Below are 21864 nucleotides of genomic sequence, written 5' to 3'. Positions count from 1 at the left end.
GTGTCAAACTCAATTTCATTGAGGGCCGCATCAGCATTGCAGTTGCCCTCAGGGGGCCGGGTGGGTATGGCCAGGGTGGGTGTGGCCTACTGGGTGGGCGTAGCTAGAGTGCGTATGGCCTACTGGGTGGGCGTGGACAGCTCTATATTATTTGCATCAAGGGTGCCTATGGGGGCCTGGGCAGGAGTGGGACAGATCTGAGGGTCTCTGGCAGAAGGAGGGTCTCTGGGCCAGGGCCAAGGCAGTGGGGGCCGTTCCCTCACTGTTTCCAGGATGGCTTTGCAGGCCACATGAAACCACTCGCGGGCCGGATCCGGCCCCCGGGCCTTGTGTTTGACATGTCTGACCTATACTATACCTATGCATTTGATTTTTCCTGCCTAAATGTAGAACCTTACTTTTTTCACCATTGAATTTCATTTTGTTAGATAGTGCCCAGTGTTCGAGTCTGTCCAGATCCTTCTGTATCTTAAGCCTATCTTCTGGAGTATTGGCTATTCCTGCCAGCTTTGTGTCGTCTGCAAATTTGATGAGTTCCCCATCTATCCCCTCATCCAAATCATTAATGAAGTTATTGAAGAGCACTGGGCCCAGAACAGAGCCCTGGGGCACCTCACTACATACTTCCTTCCATGTAGATGCGGTTCCATTGAGGATCACACGCTGAGTACGGCCTGTCAGCCAGCTACGAATCCATCTGGTGGTAATGCTATCTAACCCACATTTTTCTATCTTATCAAGTAGTAGGTTGTGATCTACTTTATCAAATGCCTTACTGAAGTCCAAGTAAATTATATCTACAGCGTTCCTCTGGTCCACTAATTTTGTCACTTGGTCAAAGAATGTAATAAGATTTGTCTGGCATGATCTGTTTTTGACAAACCTATGTTGACTTTTAGTGATGACTTTGTTTGCATCAAGGTGTTCAGTGATTTGTTGTTTGATTATCTTTTCCAGAATCTTCCCAGGTATTGAGGTCAGGCTGATAGGTGTGTAGTTTCCTGGATCTATTTTTTTCCCTTTTTTGAAGATGGGAACTACATCAGCTCTCTTCCAGTCCTCTGGTAGTTCCCCAGTGCTCCAGGATCTTTGAAAAATATAGTTCAGTGGTTCTGAGATCATGTCTGCCAGTTCCTTTAATTTAGACTCAAGGTTATTAATTTAATTAATAACCTTGAGTCTAAGCAACTTAATGGAGTTGAGGAGGAGGACGCAAGAAGCAATTTTGGTGAAATATGGTATGATTATTTTTCTTTAAAATATTCTACAGGATTTTTTTTTCAGATAAATTTTGCTTCTTGACGTGTTCTGTAATGATTGAGCAGGGTAATTAGACAGCATATTGTTCACTAAACAAAACATTTCTCTGTGACATTCTTGAATTATAGTGGTTATTAACTGACAAATCTCTTATTATTCATCTTGCTGTGTACTTTTAAAGATTGCTAGATCAGCAAGCTTAACAAATATCAATGGGAGAGTGCTGATTTAGAGGAAACATGTCGATTTTAATTGGTCGTATTCCACTGCTTATGGCATACAGCAATAATAGTATAGTTAGTCACATTTGAGGTCAAAATAATTTTAACTCTCACAACATTTCCTCTTAGTCTTCTCTTGTTAGACTACTAAAAAAATACCCCTGCAAATGGGTCAGATTGGGGTCAACAATTGCCGGGGGAGGACAAAATAATTTTGGCCCATACCAGATAAGCATTCATCTGCTCATGGCTCTTGGTTGGTATATTAAGGCTTATCCTTGCTTCTGGGAAACATAAATCCATAGGTCAAGGCAGGCAACAAAAACAACTAGAATTTGGTAATAAGTTCAGATGTTTACCACTGTGGTATTAAAGAATTGGATTCGTACAAGTCCACGTCCATGTCTTCTTTTTGCCGCCCTTTTCCTTCTTGCTGAGGAGACTGAGCCTTCTGAGAATATATCGTAGATACAATTAGATGTGTTCGTTGTGTGGCAATGAGAAAAATGCTATCCCTATAGCCTTTGGATTTGGATTTCATTTGGATGAGAGTGATACACAGACACATACTGTAGCAACCATCAAAAGTGCAAATGTGAAGGTTTCATGCCATCTTTCCGCCCTGTGTTAGTAATTAATCTAATTCCCTTGAATTGTATTGGTCTGTAACTCCTCTAGTCTCTTCTCATTGGCCAGGCCAATTCAGGGTTATAGGATATGTAGTCCAAATCTTTTTGGGAGTACCAGATTGCTTATACATTCTTTATTCATTTGTTTCTATTTAGGTTTCCATATATGTCTGGCTTAGCATTTGCTTAGTAATAGAAAACACAATTACTCTTTATAGCTTCCGTGCATCACATTTCTGCCACTTTAACCTATACAGCACTGACTCTTCTAGGAAAGTCCCAAAGCTGAGCATTATGACAGAACTGTCTTCTAATGCACATTCTTTTCTGCAAGATATTCCCCTGCTTCAGTTCTTCTGCCACATTGGCAATGTTTTGAAATGCCTTGATCACTGCTGAGTATTCAGCAATTAGTACTGTGTTCTGTTACTTCATTCTTCCTGGTTGCCCTGGTTTATTTTCTTTGGATTTGGGATAGGGTTTGTTGAGGCTTTCCTCTTGACCTTCGGCTTAAGGCTGTTCTTTGCACATATGTAAACTGCACAAATATGACCCTTGAAAGCAACCAATAGATATTCTCTGGCCTTCTTCTATCTCAGAGAAAGCCATCAAGCTGACACTCATCTGAGTCTGCCATAATCAGTGTTCAAGATTTCATGCCTCACTCTGGGAGCAAGTGCTTTAAACTGTGACTCCAACCATACCATCTCCTGGGACTTCAGATTGTTCTGACCAAACCATCAGCTTTTCCATAAATAGATTACTGGACAGAATTTGTAAAAGGCAGTTTCTTTTTATCTGGGAGTCATGAATGAGAAGTAGGCAAGTTGGTAGTTTCCTGATGATGTTTTTGAATGCAACTCTTATAGTTGCTGGAGTTTATTGAAGTTGTATTCCTAATGAGCTGTATAATGCCAGGTTATGAAGTCTGGCAGAATTGGTTTATGAATTTAGGTTCAGTTTAAGAAGAGATGCCAATGACCACAGAATTAATATAAACAAATATAAACAGTGGCATTTCTTTCTTTCATGGGATAATGACTTTTTTAAGTGCATTTTTCTAGGTAAAACCTCTTTTCTTTAGTTATTTAATGCACTCTTTCCTTTTAAATCTACTCGAATTCTTTCAGTTGGATGCAGAGTAACCTTGGTGTGCTTTGAATGAAAAACTAAATTTTCATGTCATTAAAAAAAGCAAAGTACTTTTTGAGGGGCTTCACAGTTCAGCAGGAAATTAGGCATAAATACACGGGTTCAAATGCAGCAGCTAAGAAAGAAAGAGAAGGTAGAGGAAAGAAATACAGCCAGTAATGATGAATATTTAATCTTGTTATAATTGGAAGCTTTTAGTTTTAAAAGGAAGCATGAACTTTGAGTTGCTGCCTTAATAATACCAGAGTATAAACACAAAAGCATCCAAAAATCTAATGATTACAACTGAAATGTGCTACATTCTCTTGATAGTAGACTATGTTTATATCCCCATTATTAGTGCAGGTTCGCATCCCACCAGGCTCAAGGTTGACTCAGCCTTCCATCCTTCCGAGGTAGGTAAAATGAGGACCCAGACTGTTGGGGGCAATAAGCTGACTTTGTAATAATGCCGCTTGAGATGGGGCCGAAAGCCCTAATAAGCAGGCATACTGTATACATAGAATGAAGGCTGTTGCTAAGCTTGTAAGCCGCCCTGAGTCTTCGGAGAAGGGCGGGATATAAATGGAATTAAAATAAAATAAAATAAAATAAATTACACTTGGACTTCAGTAAGCAGGTCTGCTTTAGCATTTGGTGTTTAAATTAAAAAGAGGCTCTTTTAGTGCTTGAGCTTCATAAAACCATTTAAGAGTGAAACAAGAATGGTATTAGAAGATGACATTCCAGTGAAATGAGTTCTCACGTACATACCCTGCAATCTTTTTCCTTGGACCTCCCCGTGCTCTGCAGGTAATTGTTTGTAACTCAAGGACTACCTGTTGTAGAGTAAGGGTGAATTGTTGTTAGTTGCGAAGTCGTGTCCGACCCATCGGTTAGTTGCGAAGTCGTGTCCGACCCATCAGTCAGTGACCACCTCATTGTGATTATCAGGGACGTTAAGCTTGTTCTTGTATAGTTCTTCTGTGTAATTTTGCCACCTCTTCTTAATCTCTTCTGCCTCTGTTAGGTCCCTGCGATTTTGGTCCTTTATCATGCCCATTTTTGCATGAAACGTTCCTTTCATCTCTCCAATTTTCTTGAAAAGATCTCTGGTCCTCCCTATTCTATTGTCTTCTTCTATTTCTTTGCATTGTTCATTTAAGAAGGCATTCTTATCTCTTCTAGCTATTCTTTGGAATTCTGCATTTAATTTGGCATATCTTTCTTTTTCTCCCTTGCCTTTCGCTTCCCTCCTTTCCTCAGCTATTTGCAAAGCTTCCTCAGACAGCCATTTTGCTTTCTTGCATTTCTTTTTCTTTGGGATGGTTTTGGTTGCTACCTGTTGTACAATGTCGCGAACCTCTGTCCATAGTTCTTCAGGCACTCTGTCTATCAGATCTATTTGTCACCTCTACTGTATATTCGACAGGGATATGATTTAATTCATACCTGAGTGGCCTAGTGCTTTTCCCTACTTTCTTCAGTTTAAGCCTAAACTTTGCAAGGAGAAGCTCATGGTCTGAGCCACAGTCAGCTCCTGGTCTTGTTTTTACTGACTGTATAGAGCTTCTCCATCTTTGGCTGCAGAGCATATAGTCAATCTGATTTCTGTGTTGACCGTCTGGTGATGTCCATGTGTAGAGCCGTCTCTTGGGTTGTTGGAAAAGAGTGTTTGCTATGACCATCGTATTCTCTTGACAAAATTCTATCAGCCTGTGCCCTGCTTCATTTTGTACTCCAAGGCCAAACTTGCCTGTTATTCCAGTTATCTTTTGGCTTCCTACTTTAGCATTCCAATCCCCCATGATGATAAGGACATCATTTTTTGATGTTAGTTCTATAAGGTGCTGTAGGGCTTCATAGAACCGGTCAATTTCATCCTCTTCAGCACCGGTGGTTGGGGCATAGACTTTGGACTACTGTGATATTGAATGGTTTGCCTTGGATTCGAACTGAGATCATTCTGTCATTTTGAGGATTGTATCCCAGTATTGCTTTTCCTATTTTTTTATTGACTATGAAGGCTACTCCATTTCTTCTGAGGGATTCTTGCCCGCACTAGTATACCTGATGGTCATCTGAATTAAATTCACCCATTCCTGTCCATTTTAGTTCGCTGATACCTAAGATGTCAATGTTTAGTCTTGTCATCTCTTGTTTGACCACGTCCAGCTTTCCTTGATTCATGGATCTTACATTCCAGGTTCCTATGGAGAAAAAATCTTTACAGCATCGGACTTTCCTTTCACCACCAGACATATCCACAGCTGAGCGTCCTTTCGGCTTTGGCCCAGTCGCTTCATTCTTTCTGGCGCTACTAGTACTAGCCCTCTGCTCTTCCCCAGTAGCATATTGGACGCCTTCCGACCTGAGGAGTTCATCTTCCAGCGTCATATCGTTTTGCCTTTTGGTACTGTCCATAGGGTTTTCATGGCAAAGATACTGGAGTGGTTTGCCATTTCCTTCTCCAGTGGATCACGTTTTGTCAGAACTCTCTGCCTTTCCGTCTTGGGTGGCCCTGCACGGCATAGCTCATAGCTTCATTGAATTACGCAAGCCCCTTCGCCATGACAAGACAGTAATCCATGAAGGGGAAGGGTGAATTAGGAAAGCTGTAAAATGTGCAGTATAAAAATGCCCATGAGCTGCAATCATTTCTTGATGCAGGATTTAAGTTATGTGAAGACAGTTGTGCTTCCCACAAAGTAAGGTAGTTATAGGGGCAAATTATTTATTTTGGTCAGTGCTTTTTTATACTCTTTAATTTTTATATGTTTAGTGAAATGGGCACAACATATGGTTTTGATTCGGGGCCAGGCAAAAGTGCTGATGGCTTTGCATATCATAAGGCAGCCATTGAAAGTGAGTTTCCACTTGTTTCTTTCTTGAAGAACTACTTGCAGAGATTTCTATGCCTGATTAATCACAACTGTTTGCTGGATAAGAATAAAGACAAATGATTATTTAAACCTGCTTACGTACCATGACTTTCTTCCCTCAATCTGCGCTAGAGTGCCAGTTGATGAAGACAGAGAGACCTAAACCAAACACATTCATCATCAGATGCCTCCAGTGGACCACAGTAATTGAAAGAACATTTCATGTGGAGACTCCAGAGGAGCGGTATGTTGCCTTCAGTCTTAAATACAAAAACAACTTGCAAAAGCAGATGTAAATGTTCAGCATTATTAGAGAGCTCCATCTTCTCAAATGCTTCCTTTTTTATTGGTTTGGTGCTCTGGGCTTTACAATCTCATTTCCCATGAAATTCACTTTTATCAGATTGGGTTGGGATGGAATAGCGAACTCTTGCAGAAGGAACTACTTGTGATCGTGCATCAATAATAAAAGTGCACATTGCATGCATACACAGCAGAGTTTAGTATTTTTGCCTTTCCCAATAAATAGTCTTCAAGTATGTTAGACTGAAATTTCTGTCATCTGCTACCAATCAGATGCCCTATATAATAACCAGAAGAACACATTTTTCTCCAGACTAGAATTTAAAATATCTTAAGCAGGAAAATTGTGGTTCCTAACAGTATTCCTATTCCTGTTTTCTAAAATTTCAAACATGATTTAAGCCCAATTATTTTTTGGAAATAAGCTTGGAAGTAAGCTTTGCATTTTTACCTACCCTTTTTCAAAATCACACATCACAATAAAATAGTTTTTTTATTTTTTTCTTAGGGAAGAATGGACAAAAGCCATCCAAACAGTAGCAGACGGCCTTAAGAAGCAAGAGGAAGAAAACATGGATTTTCGATCTGGTTCCCCCAGTGACAATTCAGGTGCTGAAGAAATGGAAATTTCAATGACCAAACCAAAACACAAAGTAGTAAGTAATATCTCTCAATCTCACACACTCAGTTGAATTCCAGATATCCTTGGTGTCATTAGCTGCCTTTTTCAATTTGGTACCTGCCAGTTTCTAGGATTCTTAGGTAGTTTCAATTAATCTAAAGAGCACCAAATTGGGAGACCGCCATAGAATATCTTTTGCAGCTCTGTATTCTTCAATGTATTTTGATTTTAGCATTTACTATCCCTAAACAATGGCTATGTTGGTTGGGTTTCTGCAACTGTTGCAGGAATGCCTGGGGTACCTTGCCAACTTTAGGTGAGTTTCTTGTTGAAAATTTAAAGGAAGTTAAAAATTTTCTGAAATGTAGTGCCATGCCCTGTAGAGGTCAGGGACAAATTATATGGTTGGATACAGTAATAAAATTTTACAACAGGCAGGGAAATAGCCAGGAGGCTGGAAACTGGATTGTGCTTAACCATATCTGAATTTTAGACTGGGTTAATATAAATTAAGTATAAAGAGCCCTGGTAGCACAGATGTTAGAATGCAGTATTGCAGGCTAACTCTACCCACAGCCAGGAGTTCTGTAAGGAGTATATAAGGAAGACTCAGCCTTCTATCCTTCTGAGGTCAATAAAATGAGGACCCAGATTGTTGGAAGCAACATGCTGATATTTGTAAACTGCTCAGAGAGGGCTGTAAAGCATTATGGAGTGATGTATAAGTCTAAGTGCTATTAAGTTGTTACCTGTAGCTTATCCAGGGAACTAGGTTGCTTGCATTTACTGTAGCAAATATGAAAGTTTAATTCATATACTTAGGTCAGCTTTTCTCAAATTCAGCCAATTCAGGCTTTATAAACTTCAACTCCCAGAATTCCCCAGCCAGCAGCATTCTGGGAATTAAAGTCCATAGAGCTTAAAATTGCTTAAGTTGAGAAACATTGCTTTAGATCAGACATGTCAAGCTCGCGACATCAGTGGGGTGGGTGCGGCTTCCGCATGACGCATCCTGCCTGCGGGCCGGCAGTTTGACACCTCTGCCTTAGATAGTGACATATGTTGACACAGTTGTTCATTCAGAGGATAAATCTGGAATACAGTTAGTAAGGAATTTCTTTACATCTCTGTATAAATGCGTAGAATATCTGGGTTCATTCATCCTGTTAAGCCATAATTTATTCAGTTTATTTTTTGCTTTTAGCATAATGTGCAAACTCAGCCACTATGATTTATTCTTCTCTTGAAAATCCTGGATTCATGTGATAAGAGAACTGGCTGATCTGTCTAAGTTGTCAGTTATTTTCCTTCATTTTTTTTAAATTGGCCTATATAATATTTTAAACCTGTCTTCAACAGACCATGAATGAATTTGAGTACCTTAAGCTCCTAGGAAAAGGTACTTTTGGAAAGGTCATTCTGGTGAAAGAGAAAGCAACTGGACGCTATTATGCCATGAAAATTCTAAAGAAGGAAGTAATTGTTGCAAAGGTAAGGATGTCATAATTTACCCCTTCTGATTTCTACACCCATAGGAATGCTGAATATGCCAACTGTTTTCTTTTTTTTTTCCTTTTTTTTCAAACTTGAGGTCTTTGAATCTCAAGATGCATTTCATCTTATTTATGAATTAAATTCTCAGAGAATTGAGATCAATTTTTTTCTAATATGACATCAAGTCATAGATTAGTACTACTTGGACAGGCCTCAGCCTCTCTTTCTCCTTCTCCCTCATGCATTCCTTTCTTCACAGTTTAATATCAGAGTTAGGCAAGCTATGTTTTGTGTCATTATAGTTGGCAACTAAAATAATTGGGGAATGACATTGGGATGCGGGAGTCTGTTCTTTGAAAACATGTTGCAGAACAGGGTGTAACTGAAGTCAGTCAATTAACAAAACTTGAAATTGTCAATATGAGCAAACTTCATACATAAAATTAAGTCAGTGTAGTTGCTTTGGTTCTGGTTCTGGGTGATATCTGAACCCAACTGCAGTGGTTTGTAACCCATACTTTATGAATTGGCATTATATGTGAGTTAGACAACTATAGGTTGTTCAACCTGAATTGATCTGTGGTTATCAAATCTAATATGAAAGCCTAGATAAAGAGAGACAGAGACTAAATCTGATTTATTGTAAAAAAAAATTGAAGCAACTTCCTGATGTTAGGCTTTTCACTTTGGCTAAGATTGGCTAGTATCACATGGGTTAAAAAGATCTGTCCTTAAATTATAAATTAATTATGTTATGGTGAATGTGTGTCCTTCCAGACATTGAACTCTAGCTCCCCTCAATCCTAGCCAGCCAAACCAATGACAAGGAATGGCAGGAGATTAGCGAGCTAGTGGGGGCTAAGTGTAAGCTAAATGATTTGACAGTTAAGTGGCCACATAGCTATTTCAAACTTCATACTACCCGGAGTTCTCATCAGTTGTCCAGTTGAAGTATCAAGTGATCTACACTAGTTCAGCCTTGTTCCAGCACTCTACAGCATTTTATTGATGATTTGGAAGAAGAGGGGAAAGAAATGCTTATCAAATGTATGGAGTAGCTGAGGCTTTAGAAGGCAGAAATAAAAATCAAATGATGTTACAGAATTGGGCTCAAGCTCATAAAATAAAACATGATAGAAGCAAATGCAAGTTTCCTCACTTAAAAAATGGGAAACAGATGCAGAAACACAGAATGAAGGCATCTGGCTTAGCAATATTAGTTTTGAAATATTTGAAATCTGTAATAATAGCTATGAAACAGCCACAAGATGCGAGTACAAAAAGGCAAATGGGGTTTTCAGGTACTTCAACAGAACCATAGTTTCTAAATAATGGGAAATCTTAGTTTCACTTTATACTGTTCTGGGTCAGTTCCTACTCCTCCAGTATTCTCTGTACTTCTGGGCACCACACTTTGGGGATTCAGACAAACTGGAAAAAAGGTTCAGTGAACAACTGTGAGGATGATTGAGACACTAGGAACAGAGTCCAGGAAAGAGAGATTAAAAGGTCTGATTAGTCTGGGGTCAGGGCATATACTACCACTTTTCCAGATCATGGCCCATTCTTTATCACTTCAGAGTGCAAAACTTAGAATAATAGATTTAAGTTATTGTAAGGTGCAGAAAATGTCTTCTGACAGTAGCGGTATCCTTCAGCAGTGGTGCCAGTTATTCTGAGAGTCGTGCGTCTCCTTTCCTGGATGTATTCACATGGAGGATACAAAGCCATCTGGCAGAGATGCTTGAATTTGGGTTTCTGAACTGAGCAGAAGACTAGATTCAGGGGCCTAAATGGCCCTTTCCCGAATTGATAATTTTCTGAGATGCAGTCTGTAAGAAATCCACCTTTTTCTTACCTGTATTATATAAAGTGGTTTTTAAATGCTCTACCTAATTTTCTAGGACATTTAGAAAGGCTGTTAAAAGTAAATAATAAGTAAAGCTGAATTGTCACATATTCTTTACTATTTGGGTTATCCTGCAGGATGAAGTGGCACATACTCTGACAGAAAACCGAGTTTTGCAGAATTCTAGGCATCCATTTTTAACAGTAAGCATTCTTTCTGTAATTTTCTTAAAATCTCTTATGAATGAGAAAAGATAGTCACTTCTGTGTTTGTTCTCACTAACAAATTTCAGAGACACGTTTTTCTCCAAATTGGATGGAATATATGATAAGCAACATAATCCACTTTATGTAGTACAACTTAGAGTCAATTTGTGAGCAAATAGTGCTTTATTTTGCTGGTTGCAAAATGCATGCATGCATGGACACATGTGCACACACACACAATTTTTTTTTTCATCCAAAGAGGTACAGATGGGAATTTGGTGGTTTTAGAACCCGGAAAGTGTCAGATAAAGCTATTAGTGCCTGCTCAGCATGATGATTGAATAGTATTTCTAGTATCAGAGGCAATTTGTTTTTAGTACAGCTTGGAAGTAAACTTATAAAATAACCTGCCAAAGGTTTAGAACATAACATAAGCAGTGCCCTGGTGGGTTGGACCTGTGACCCACCAAGTCCAGCATTCTGTTCTCACAGTGGAAACCAACTGCAGAAGGAAGCCCATAAGTCTCCCAGATGGCCTTCAGAGAGAGTCAACCAGTCATCAAGTCTAATAGCCATTGGTCCTTACGACTTCCATGAATTGGTCCAAGCCTTTTTGAATCCAAACAAGTCAGTAGGGAGCACCGTTTCTCGTAACATTCACACTTTTCCAGGCAGGCAGTTCCTTATGCACACCTTTGCTTTCTCCCCTTCTACAAACAATTGCAGGATGCTCATAATATATCATGTAAGCAATTTTTCAGAGATAACCAAAATTTCTCTTGTGTATTTATTTAGGAACACACGTCTAGTGGGGTACTCTAAAACATGTTTGTTTTTTAAAATCAATTTTTGATTGAGGCTAGGCTACTTTGAAAAAATCATCTTCTGCCTATCCTTTCTCATTTTAAAAGTCCCTAATTCCTCACCAGTGTTTTCAGATCTGAGAGCTAGCCTTGTAGTTGTGCTTGATTACCTAGCAGGTATTGTTGCAGAACTCACCCTAATTATAAGGAAAAGAAAGGTGCCCTTTTTTGTTTTCCCAGCTCACCCAGACTCTTGTCACCCAGTGTATGCCCTGTTGCAACTCACTGCACATAGGGCTATCCTTGAAAACTACTCAGACCCTTCAGCTGGTACAGCATATGGTAATCCAGGTTGCTACAGTTGCTTGGAAGGTCAATCATGTAATCACAACTCTCTCTTGTGAAATATGTGGCCGTAGACATTTGGATCACCTCCTCTTTAGTTTTCTTCCAAAGAGCAGTGAAAACATGATTCTTTGAAGCTTAAAAGTTTGTTATTACTCCTGAATAGTTGCACATCAGATTAACGCCTGTTAGTGGATGTATTTGTCTTGGTTTGGTTTGAATCTTATGTTCTGTTAATCCTGCAAGCCACTCAGAGCAAATAGGAATTGAGAAGCATAGAAACTAAAGTAAATAAATAAGTGGAAAGTTTGGATAAGCATTACTTTTGACTTTCTTAACTTTTGTAATATAAAGTCCTTTTATCCTACCTTCATTAAGAGAACCAGGTGATTCATGATCAGCTAATGGATCTTCAGCAGGACTTGCCAGAGCTGGGAGGGAAAAAGTTCTTGTTCTGGATCCAGAAAATGGTGTCTTATACAGTCCATAATTATTTATGGATATGTTTTATTTTTATCTAAGGCCAACGTTGTGACTCCTTCTCTGGCTCTGAAAAACCAGCTGTAACTTCTGGGCTGCAGCCCAAGCAAAACGAAATAGAGAGCATGTCAAACCAAGCTGGCACTGCTTGCGCTGCAAAACTCTGCATGATGAGTGGAGGCATCACCACTTGGGAGCTTCCCATTCAGTAGTAGTGCATTTTTGGTTGCTGGAAGCGAAACATTAGTGGGAGGCAAAACACTTGCTACTTGGAGCTTTAGATCAGACAGAATAGGGCTCTTTCATTTTTTTTATTTATTTCCTCAATTTATATAACCACCAGCGTCACACACACAATTCTGAGTGACTCACCACTCACAGAAAAATACAAAAAAAATCAATCATACAACAAAAATCATTAAAAGCATATTAATAATAAAAATGTCAGTAACAGCTATATAAATGTGAATAAATAATAAAAAATATAGTTAGAATGACTACTTGTTGCATACTTTTGGAAACAGAATTGGGCATAATTTTCAGTATCAAGCTTCTCTATGAAATACTCCAGCATCTTTCTTGTATCTATCTTCACTTCTCTAGCTTAGCTGAATGTCGTTATTGAATTGTAAGAAATGTCCAAGCTAAATAAAAGTAATTTCTACTTTATTTTGCTCTTCCATTTATTATATACTTTATTACCACTGCTCCCATCATTCCATTATTCAACAATATTCATGTAGCAATCATCAGAGGGAAAAAATAATTTAGGGAGAATATTGGACACTATCAAATATTGTTAAAGATGTTTCATTCCAATGTAAACAGCTATCATCATTGTCACTGTTCTTCTGCATTGCATACTCTTTCACAGATTTTTCTATCTCAATTTGGCATTCTATTGTATTGTATTGTTCAATACAGTCTAAAAGATTGTGCCATAGAGGAATATGCATAAAAATTAAGAGAAAAAGAGGAGGAAATGTGCAATTAAAACAAGAGTATTCATAGCTTATACCAAAAGTGAAGTTGTTTGCTTTAAAAGGGGGCAGGAGTTCATTCAGTAGAGAGGGATTCATCATTTCCTGTTACAGCAGATGCAATTTGCAAAGTTTCAGGGCACAGATCCAACTCCAATAATCTCTTAGTTGGTTATAAAGGATAACAGATGATGTAAAGTTAAGATTTTTGTCTCTTTTTTTATAGGCATTGAAATATTCCTTTCAGACGCATGACCGTTTGTGTTTTGTTATGGAATACGCTAATGGGGGGGAGGTAAGAATCATATTCCTCAAAATCAAATGCTCTTAAGTGATGTCATTTTAATGGTTGGAAAACTTCTCAATTTGTCTATTAACTTCTTTAAAAAGTTTGCAAACATCAGGCATTTGATTAATGGTAGAACAGAGGTTTGTACGTATAAGGAGGCAATTTTACTCCTTGGCATTTCTGTCTTAAATTTATTTATTTATATCCCACCTTTATTATTTTGACAAATAGCTCAGGGTGTTGAACATACCTAGGACTCCTTTTTCCTCCTATTTTCCTAACAACCCTGTGAAATGGTTGGGCTCAGAGAGTGACTGGCCCAAAGTCACTCAGACAGCTTTCATGCCTAATGCAGGACTAGAACTCAGTGTCTCCCGGTTTCTAACCTGGGGCCTTAACCACTAGACTAAACAGACTCTAGAGCAGGGGTGTCAAACTCAATTTCATTGAGGGGCACATCAGCATTGCGGTTGCCCTCAGGGGGCCGGGTGGGTATGGCCAGGGTGGGCGTGGCCTACTGGGTGGGCGTGGCTAGAGTGTGTATGGCCTGCTGGGTGGGCGTGGCCAGCTCTACATCGTTCGCATCAAGGGTGCCTATGGGGGCCTGGGCAAGAGTGGGAGAGATCTGAGGGTCTCTGGCAGGAGGAGGGTCTCTGGGCCAGGGCCAAGGCAGTGGGGGCCGTTCCCTCACTGTTTCCAGGATGGCTTCGCGGGCCACATGAAACCACTTTGCGGGCCGGATCCGGCCCCCGGGCCTTGTGTTTGACATGTCTGCTCTATAGTATTATAAAACATAGAACAGGGCTAAAAAAATCACTTAACAAAACCAGCAGGAAATACGCCAAGTAGAAACGTGAAATAAGCGACGCATATTATTTTCACTAACCTCCCTTTATAGACATTGCTTAAAATTCTTTTCATATGTAATGATTTGTCTTTCCAGCTATTTTTCCATCTATCACGAGAACGCGTTTTTTCTGAAGATCGTGCCCGGTTCTATGGAGCTGAAATTGTATCAGCTTTGGACTATCTACATTCAGAGAAAAATGTGGTATATAGAGACTTGAAGGTATGTTAGATTGTAGGTGGAGTGGTGCTAAATCTATTAAAAATGCTAGTTTGATCAGCCATTCCCTATCTCTGCATAAGGCAAGGATCCTCTCCAAGTATGTCAAAAATCCCGTTCAGTTGTAGAAATACCTGTTTAGTATGTTCTTTTTTTAGTTTGTGTTGAAAACCAACACAAAATCAATGTTTAAATACATTGGCAGAATACAGAATAACAGAGTTGGAAGGGATCTTAGGAGATCTTCATTTACACAATACAGTCTCAGTACAAAACCAACATTTTAAAGAAGCCAAATTGAAAATCGTCCTGAGAATAAAAGAAATTGAAGTGCTCTGAACTTTTAAATTTGGCCTCATCAGTTGATTGCATTGGATGACTCATTGATCACATTTTTAATATCGCTTGCAGCTCCTCCTCTTTTATAAAGTGCTGGTCCACATTAGGTCTGATAAATTCAGATAAACAGCAATAGGAGAGACATTTATCTGTTCAAAACTGTGAAGACCTGTGGCCAGTCTGAACAGGCAGCCATGGGTAATGGTAAGACTCCTTTAAGTTGAGCCCGATGCTTGATGGTTAAATGGAGACATTGATAAAAGATTTTGTTGATAGTACAGAGATGATTGGCCATTGGTTTCTTCTAGAATTTTTTTCTTTAATTTCCCAGTCTAGTCTGCAGCTCAAGAATTCCCTGGAGATCTCCCATCCCATTAGCCTCTGAGTTATGATAAGATTAATCAGGTGTTGCTGTCTATTCAGAAGGACTCTGCTAGGATACATTGTCAATTTTTAATCCTTATAGAGCTCAGCATAATCATCATGTTCTGCATGTTGGTCAGTTGCTGAGCATTTACACTTTTTAACTGGATTAGGACCTAGAGCAGGGGTGTCAAACTGCCGGCCCATGAGCCAGTTTCATCATACCAAAGCCATGCCCACCGCACTGCCGGCAATGCAAAAAGAGTCGCAATGCATCGTGACACGTCACGTGAGGTGGCGAGTTTGACACCCGTGACCTAGAGGAAACTGAAGTAAGTGAAAGTGATTGGATGGACTGTAATCTCAGTCTGAGTGCTTAGCTACCATTTGGTTACTGTTGTGCATTTTTTTTGTGGACAAAAAAAATAAATAGCTGTTCCCTTTTTCTAAGCCATAGAGCCAGGCAGCCTGGTTGAACCTAAGTTAATCAACAGAATATTATAGAAGAAATTGCCCTAATTAGTAGTAAAACTTCACTTAAGTAAGCTGAAGACTTTTGATGGCCTTATACTTTCGAGGTCTTTAAACTTTTCATGGTTATAGAATAAATTGTAATATTATTGAATGAGTTTCAATATGTTATTTTATCTATCCCTGATTTTCCAGTTGTTTTATACATGGCTCAGATCTTTGCAGCAATATGAAAGTCCTAGTCATATGTTCCCAGCTAATGAGGTCATACTAATTTAAAGAAAATGTTCCCTACTCCATTATTAAATGAAAGGGTTAAGACGCTGAGCTTGTCGATCAGAAGGTCGGCAGTTTGCAGGTCGAATCCCGAGTGCCACGTAGCAGAGTGAGCGCCTGTTACTCGTCCCAGCTTCTGCCAACCTAGCAGTTCGAAAGCACATAAAAATGCAAGTAGAAAAATAGGGACCACTACGGTGGGAAGGTAACAGTGTTCCGTGCGCCTTTGGCGTCTAGTCATGCTGGCCACATGACCACAGAGACGTCCTCGGACAAGCGCTGGCTCTTTGGCTTTGAAATGGAGATGAGCACTGGCCCCTAGAGTCGGAAACGACTAGCACACATGTGCGGGGGAACCTTTACCTTTTTATTATTAAATTTTATCATGTTTAAGTGATATCAAAGCAAAATATGTAATTTAAGTAAATATTTTAACATTATTTTAATTGGCTCTTAAGTGTTTAAAAAAGTATTTTTATTAGTTATTTACACATGTTTATTGGCTCTTACATACCATCAAATATTCACACTTTTTGGCAGTTTGTTTAATGTTTTATAATGCTAGCTAATGAATTGTTTAAAAAATTGTATAAGTTTTTTATAAGCCCTCCATATCTGAAAGGGAGAATGAATCCTCTTCTAAATTTATGCTTGTCTGGTAACCTATATAATCATTATTTATTAAATTTTGGTGTTGCCTGAATCCCAGTGACTTTGAACAGTTTAGAGTTAGGGCAGTTACATTCTCCGAAAGATTTTTTTTCCATGACTGTTTCCCAATGGATCAATACTTTATAAAACACTATTTCCTAGAAATAGAGGGTTGCTCTTACGCATCATGTAGGTGAGACAGTGGAAATCATTTGACATTTCATTCCTGTCCCATTTTCCGCATCTGAAGAATGTTGTGATTTTGATCAAGCCCATGGGAATACTTGTCCCTCTGTGCAATTTCCCTTATCATTCTCCCTTCCCCCCCCCATCTTAAATAGCTGTTATTTGCATGAGGGTTTGTTTACTCTGGGAGACAAAATAGAGCAAAAGTTTACTCTCCAATCTCCATTATTCATCATCCTGAAAGAAATAATGCAGTCCTGATTCTCTGTTTCAGCAGATTTGAAGCAGGTGATGTAAGCATGGATATCTTATGCCTTGGGCAATTAGTCCTTTATAGTATAATCCAGAAAATTCTCCATCCAATCTTAATTTCTTGACAGACTTATGCAAGAGTAGATCACTATTCTTCTAATCTCCAAATCTGCAACATTTATTTATTTATTTAAAACATTTATATATCTGCCCATCATATAAAAACAATCAAAAATATAGGATAAAGCAAACATATGGAGCTAATACTGGTTTTCTTGAAAAGATCAACTAAGAACAACTAAGTCCTACAACACTGTCAAAATACTTAGTAAAGCTGTATTACTATGATACTCCTCATCTTTCCTATTACCTATCCATATCTTCTTATGACTATAACTTTGCTGCTTGTATCTTACAACCCCATTCTAAATTCTATTCTATCATCGTAAATCTGATATCTTCAGATGTTTTGGAATTGCAATTGCCAGAATCCTCTAAAACACCTAGAGAATATTTGTTGAAAAAAGCTGCCATAAAGTTATCATAGTAATGTTTAGAAATGTTTTTAAAAGCCAGGTAGGTGAGATGAGCAGTGTAGAAGTGTGAAAGATAAATAAATAAATGAAATTACTGTGGAGAGATTATAATTTACACCAAATACCCAGCTCAACTTCTGGGTACCAACGTTTTGGACAGCAATAAAAACATGAGTTTTCAGAAGACATTGGGAATGAGTAAGGCTGTGAGAATCAGTTTAGTGTAGTGGTTAAGGCATCAGGCTACAAATTTGGAGACCAGGAGTTCTAATCCCATTTTAAGCACAGAGTTAGCTGGGTGACCTTGGGCCAGTCACTCTCAACCCTAGGAAGCAGTCAGTGGAAAACAACTTCTGAAATCTTGCCAAGAAAACTTCAGGGACTTGCCCAGGGAGTCATCAGGAGTCAACCCCAACTCAGAGGTTCATGCACGCAAAAAGGTTTGTGTGCACATACACATACATAAACACATACACGGTACATTAGCCTGATAACTGATGATCATATTTATTGATTTTGGTTTTCATTTTCTGATACTAATACTGAAGGCTGCTCAGAATCATTGGAAATGGAGGTGTATAAATATTAACAGTAATAAATACTTAAAGTGTAAGTGTAAGATTTAAGTGTAGCAGTTCTTTCAAAAAAATATCATTTTAGGACTCTTTTACAAATACATTAAGGATTCTTTTACAAATTTATTGAAGATTTTCAGTACTTATCCAGATGATTTCATGTCTGACTTTTTATTTGTTTTTATTTAAGTTGGAGAACTTGATGCTGGATAAAGATGGACACATAAAAATAACAGACTTTGGGTTATGTAAAGAAGGGATCAAGGATGGAGCAACAATGAAGACTTTCTGTGGCACACCAGAATACCTTGCCCCAGAGGTATCTTTTATATTATCTTCATATTACCACAAGAGATGCTTTCCTTCATCAAAAATAGATGCTAAGATATTTACCGGAATATTACTGTATAAAAAAGTCAAGTAAGTGTTGTGAGTGTTCATGAATTCTGGTTTATATGTTGCATTGACACCAAGGGCTGGAGTTAACTCTGCCAGAGTATCTCTTTTATTGAAAGCCACTTCACTCTTCTAGATGGAAGAGAACAAGCTAAAGCTGAACCCAAACAAGAGATCTCTATCTGCTCCAATATTATCTTTAGATGGAAAAATAATATATCTGGAGGAGCAGGTCCATGACTTGGGGTCCTTGTGGATATGCAGCTTCTGCTCAGTAGCAAGCAGATGTCATGGCCTAGGGGCTTGGCCCAGCTTTGGCTGATGTACCAGTTGCAGCCCTATCAGGAAAGGGAAAACCTTGCAGTATCTCATATTCTTATCACACCTTGTTTGAACTGTAACATGCTCTACTTGGGGCTGTCTTTCAAACCACTTAGAAGCTTCTGAACCAGTGGTCCAGAATACAGTGACACATGAGCACATTACACCTGTGCTGGTCACCAAGAAACTTCTCGATGCAACTTAAGTTGGTTTTAACTATAAAGCCCTCAGTGGCTTGGCATTAGGTTCTTGACAGGACTGCATTCTCTAGTAAAATTGGCACTTCCATGATCTTTTCATGAGAAGGAGCTTATGGTTCCCACTCTTGAGAGCTGAAAGTCAGGACGCTCTGCCCTTAGAAGAGCACAAGTCCCTTGGAACGGCTTCCATTTGAAACTTGGCTTTCTTCCTATGTACCTTCTGCAATCTTTAAATTCTTATATATGTTTTATATATATTTATCTGAATTGCTGAGAGTCCTCAATTGGGTTATATTGTGATATAAATGTAATAATCACTTTGAAATGCATAAAAACAGATTTTGTTTTTCTTATAACTGTGTCTTTAATTAGGGCTTCCTATAAAAAAGAAAGCCATTTGCTTGCATCTGAGAAAATACAAATTTGGAGATTGGGATAAAAGCAAAGGAAGCATCCTTCTCTGATTATCTTGGGTTGCCTTAATGGGCATAGTTTGACATGCTTCAGTCTTATTCTGATTTGAAGTGTGTTACCTAGACATGCAGATGAAAGCTAAATGGGAGCTATTGAGAATTCAGTTTGGCTTTTCTGAATTTGCGTTGCCCAAATCTTGTGAACTAGTAGAGAGAGTTTGGTTTAGCTGTTAAGGTGCTGTCCTAGAGATCAGGAGACTGTGAGCTCTAATCCCACTTTAGGCATGAAAGCCAGCTGAGTGACTTCAGATAGTCATGTTCTCTCAGTCCAATCCATTTCACAGGGTTGTTGTGGAGAAAATAGAATATAGGAGTATTAGGTATGTTTGCCATTCAAGTTGAGTGAATGAATGAGAATATATAGGGTTCATAATTGCAGCAGGATCAAATGGTGAAAATGCCATATTAATGGCCTTTAAACAATTGGTCTTATCTAGTGTTTCTGTGCTTCAGTAACATTAAGATGTGTGGACTTCAATTCCTAGAGTTCCTCAGGTAACATGCTCTGAAAGCATGAAGTCCACACATCTTAAAGTTGCTGAAGTGGAGAAATTCTGATCTAGTCTACTTTTAGTCATTTCCAGGTGTCAGTTTAGTCTTTTTTTAGACTCATAGACCATCACATTGCAAGAGTCAGAGGTGACTCAAAGGTATAACAGCAATAAAAATCATCACCTCCATAGTAGTTGTCAATATGTATTATGGCAGTGAAGTACATTAGCAAAATTAATTTTCCACCATGAGTTCAAACCTAGTGGTTGTGCTTTTCCTCTTTGTGACTGATGACTTCAGAAATTATGTAGTGTATATATTAAGCAAGCTGTATAGTCTAACCCAAATTATTTATGTAGTATATTTTTATCCCATCCTTCTTCCCAGGGAAACATGACATTGTACGTGACTTTTTTCTGTACTCGTTTGGTCCTCACAATAACCCTGCAGATAAGATTGAGATGGCTTCTAGGTTTCTCTTGGAGAAGTTGGTCTCTCCAGGACCAGTTCCATTTTCCTCCAGATCTTGTAATCCAGATGTTTTGAACCATAGCCCCCACAACTGTCTGTGCTAAGTAAGGGTGACAAGAATTACCGTCCAGCATATCTGGGGGGAAAAAAAAACAGATTCAGAGAAAAGCTACTCCTTCCGACTTTGCATGATGGAGCTAATAATATGGCATGTTTACATAAATAACATGGCCTGTTTACAGTTATCTGGATAATGTTGGGCACATGTTTGAATTTTTAAAGAATACTAAATAACTTGGGTTTGGGAACAATATCTCATTTTGGGGGGCCTGTTCAACTTCTGTCAGCCTTTAGTCATCATGTCGGTGGGTTTGCTTTCAAACCAGCCGATGAGCATGTACAAGCAAATGTCCCACATCAATGAAGTCACTTAACCTTTTTAAAAAAGAGGAAAGTGAGGCTCGCCTTGTTGTCATCTGTTTGCAATTGGAACCTGGCCTCCGAACTTGTTTGTACAGTTGCTGCATAGTTGTTTTAGGGTCATGCTGGAATTTGGTACATAGAAGGCTGTGGCTGTACCACGTCAGCTTTGATGTGTTAGATGTATTGGTCACAAGGTGTTTACAGCTGTTGTGGCTCCTCTTGTAAATTCCAACCATGCAGCTGTTCAGCATTGTTGGCTCTCAACTTGACCAGTGAGTTATTTTAAGTAAAATGACCTTTTTTTATCCTATCCTTATTTATTCCTCCAATTAAAAAAACATGAAAGGGAATTAATATTCCTATTACCATATGTAGTTTTTTTTTCCCTTTTGATTTGTGTCCCAAACACTGACAAGCTTAAAATAGCATCTTGATGTAGAACATGCTTTTGCTTTGTAAATCCTAGGTTCTCAGTACTTACGAGAGCCTTCCGACATGTAAACTGATGATGGTGTTCCAACCTAACTACTTGAATCCACTGCAAGGGAGCATTACTCAGAGAAAATCTGGCCTTCCAGATTGAAGACATTTAAAAAAAATACCACCAATACAATTTGAACAAATAAAAACATTAAAACCTACTTTCTACTTAGGAGTCTCAACAAAATAGTTCTGCATGTTCAAATCTCCTTTACTTGGCAGAATCCAGATGTACTTATCATGAAGCCAGTAAGAAGCTAAAAACATACAGTCGGGGATTGTATTTGGGTCTGCTCTTTGTCATTGAAGTATTTGTTCCTCTAGATTTAGAAGCAGTACTACAGTATTAATGAGAATGTAGATACCTCGTCTGTGTGTCTTCATAATGTCTTCTATAGA

General features: G+C 38.7%; 1 protein-coding gene across 1 annotated transcript in view; it reads left to right on the top strand.

The window, feature by feature from the left end:
- The window catches only part of AKT1 (AKT serine/threonine kinase 1), a 113601-nt gene that overhangs the window by 70484 nt on the left and 21253 nt on the right, over window positions 1–21864 (top strand). Inside the window, exons 4-10 of the mRNA XM_083379127.1 lie at window positions 6256–6367; window positions 6935–7082; window positions 8408–8539; window positions 10529–10594; window positions 13432–13500; window positions 14438–14563; window positions 18400–18528. Coding sequence (XP_083235253.1) covers window positions 6256–6367; window positions 6935–7082; window positions 8408–8539; window positions 10529–10594; window positions 13432–13500; window positions 14438–14563; window positions 18400–18528 — 782 coding nt within the window. The remainder of the gene's footprint in view (window positions 1–6255; window positions 6368–6934; window positions 7083–8407; window positions 8540–10528; window positions 10595–13431; window positions 13501–14437; window positions 14564–18399; window positions 18529–21864) is intronic.

Source organism: Vipera ursinii (genome assembly GCF_947247035.1).
Source record: "Vipera ursinii genome assembly, chromosome: 1".
Taxonomy (NCBI): domain Eukaryota; kingdom Metazoa; phylum Chordata; class Lepidosauria; order Squamata; family Viperidae; genus Vipera; species Vipera ursinii.
This window is presented reverse-complemented; position numbering and strand designations above follow the sequence as displayed.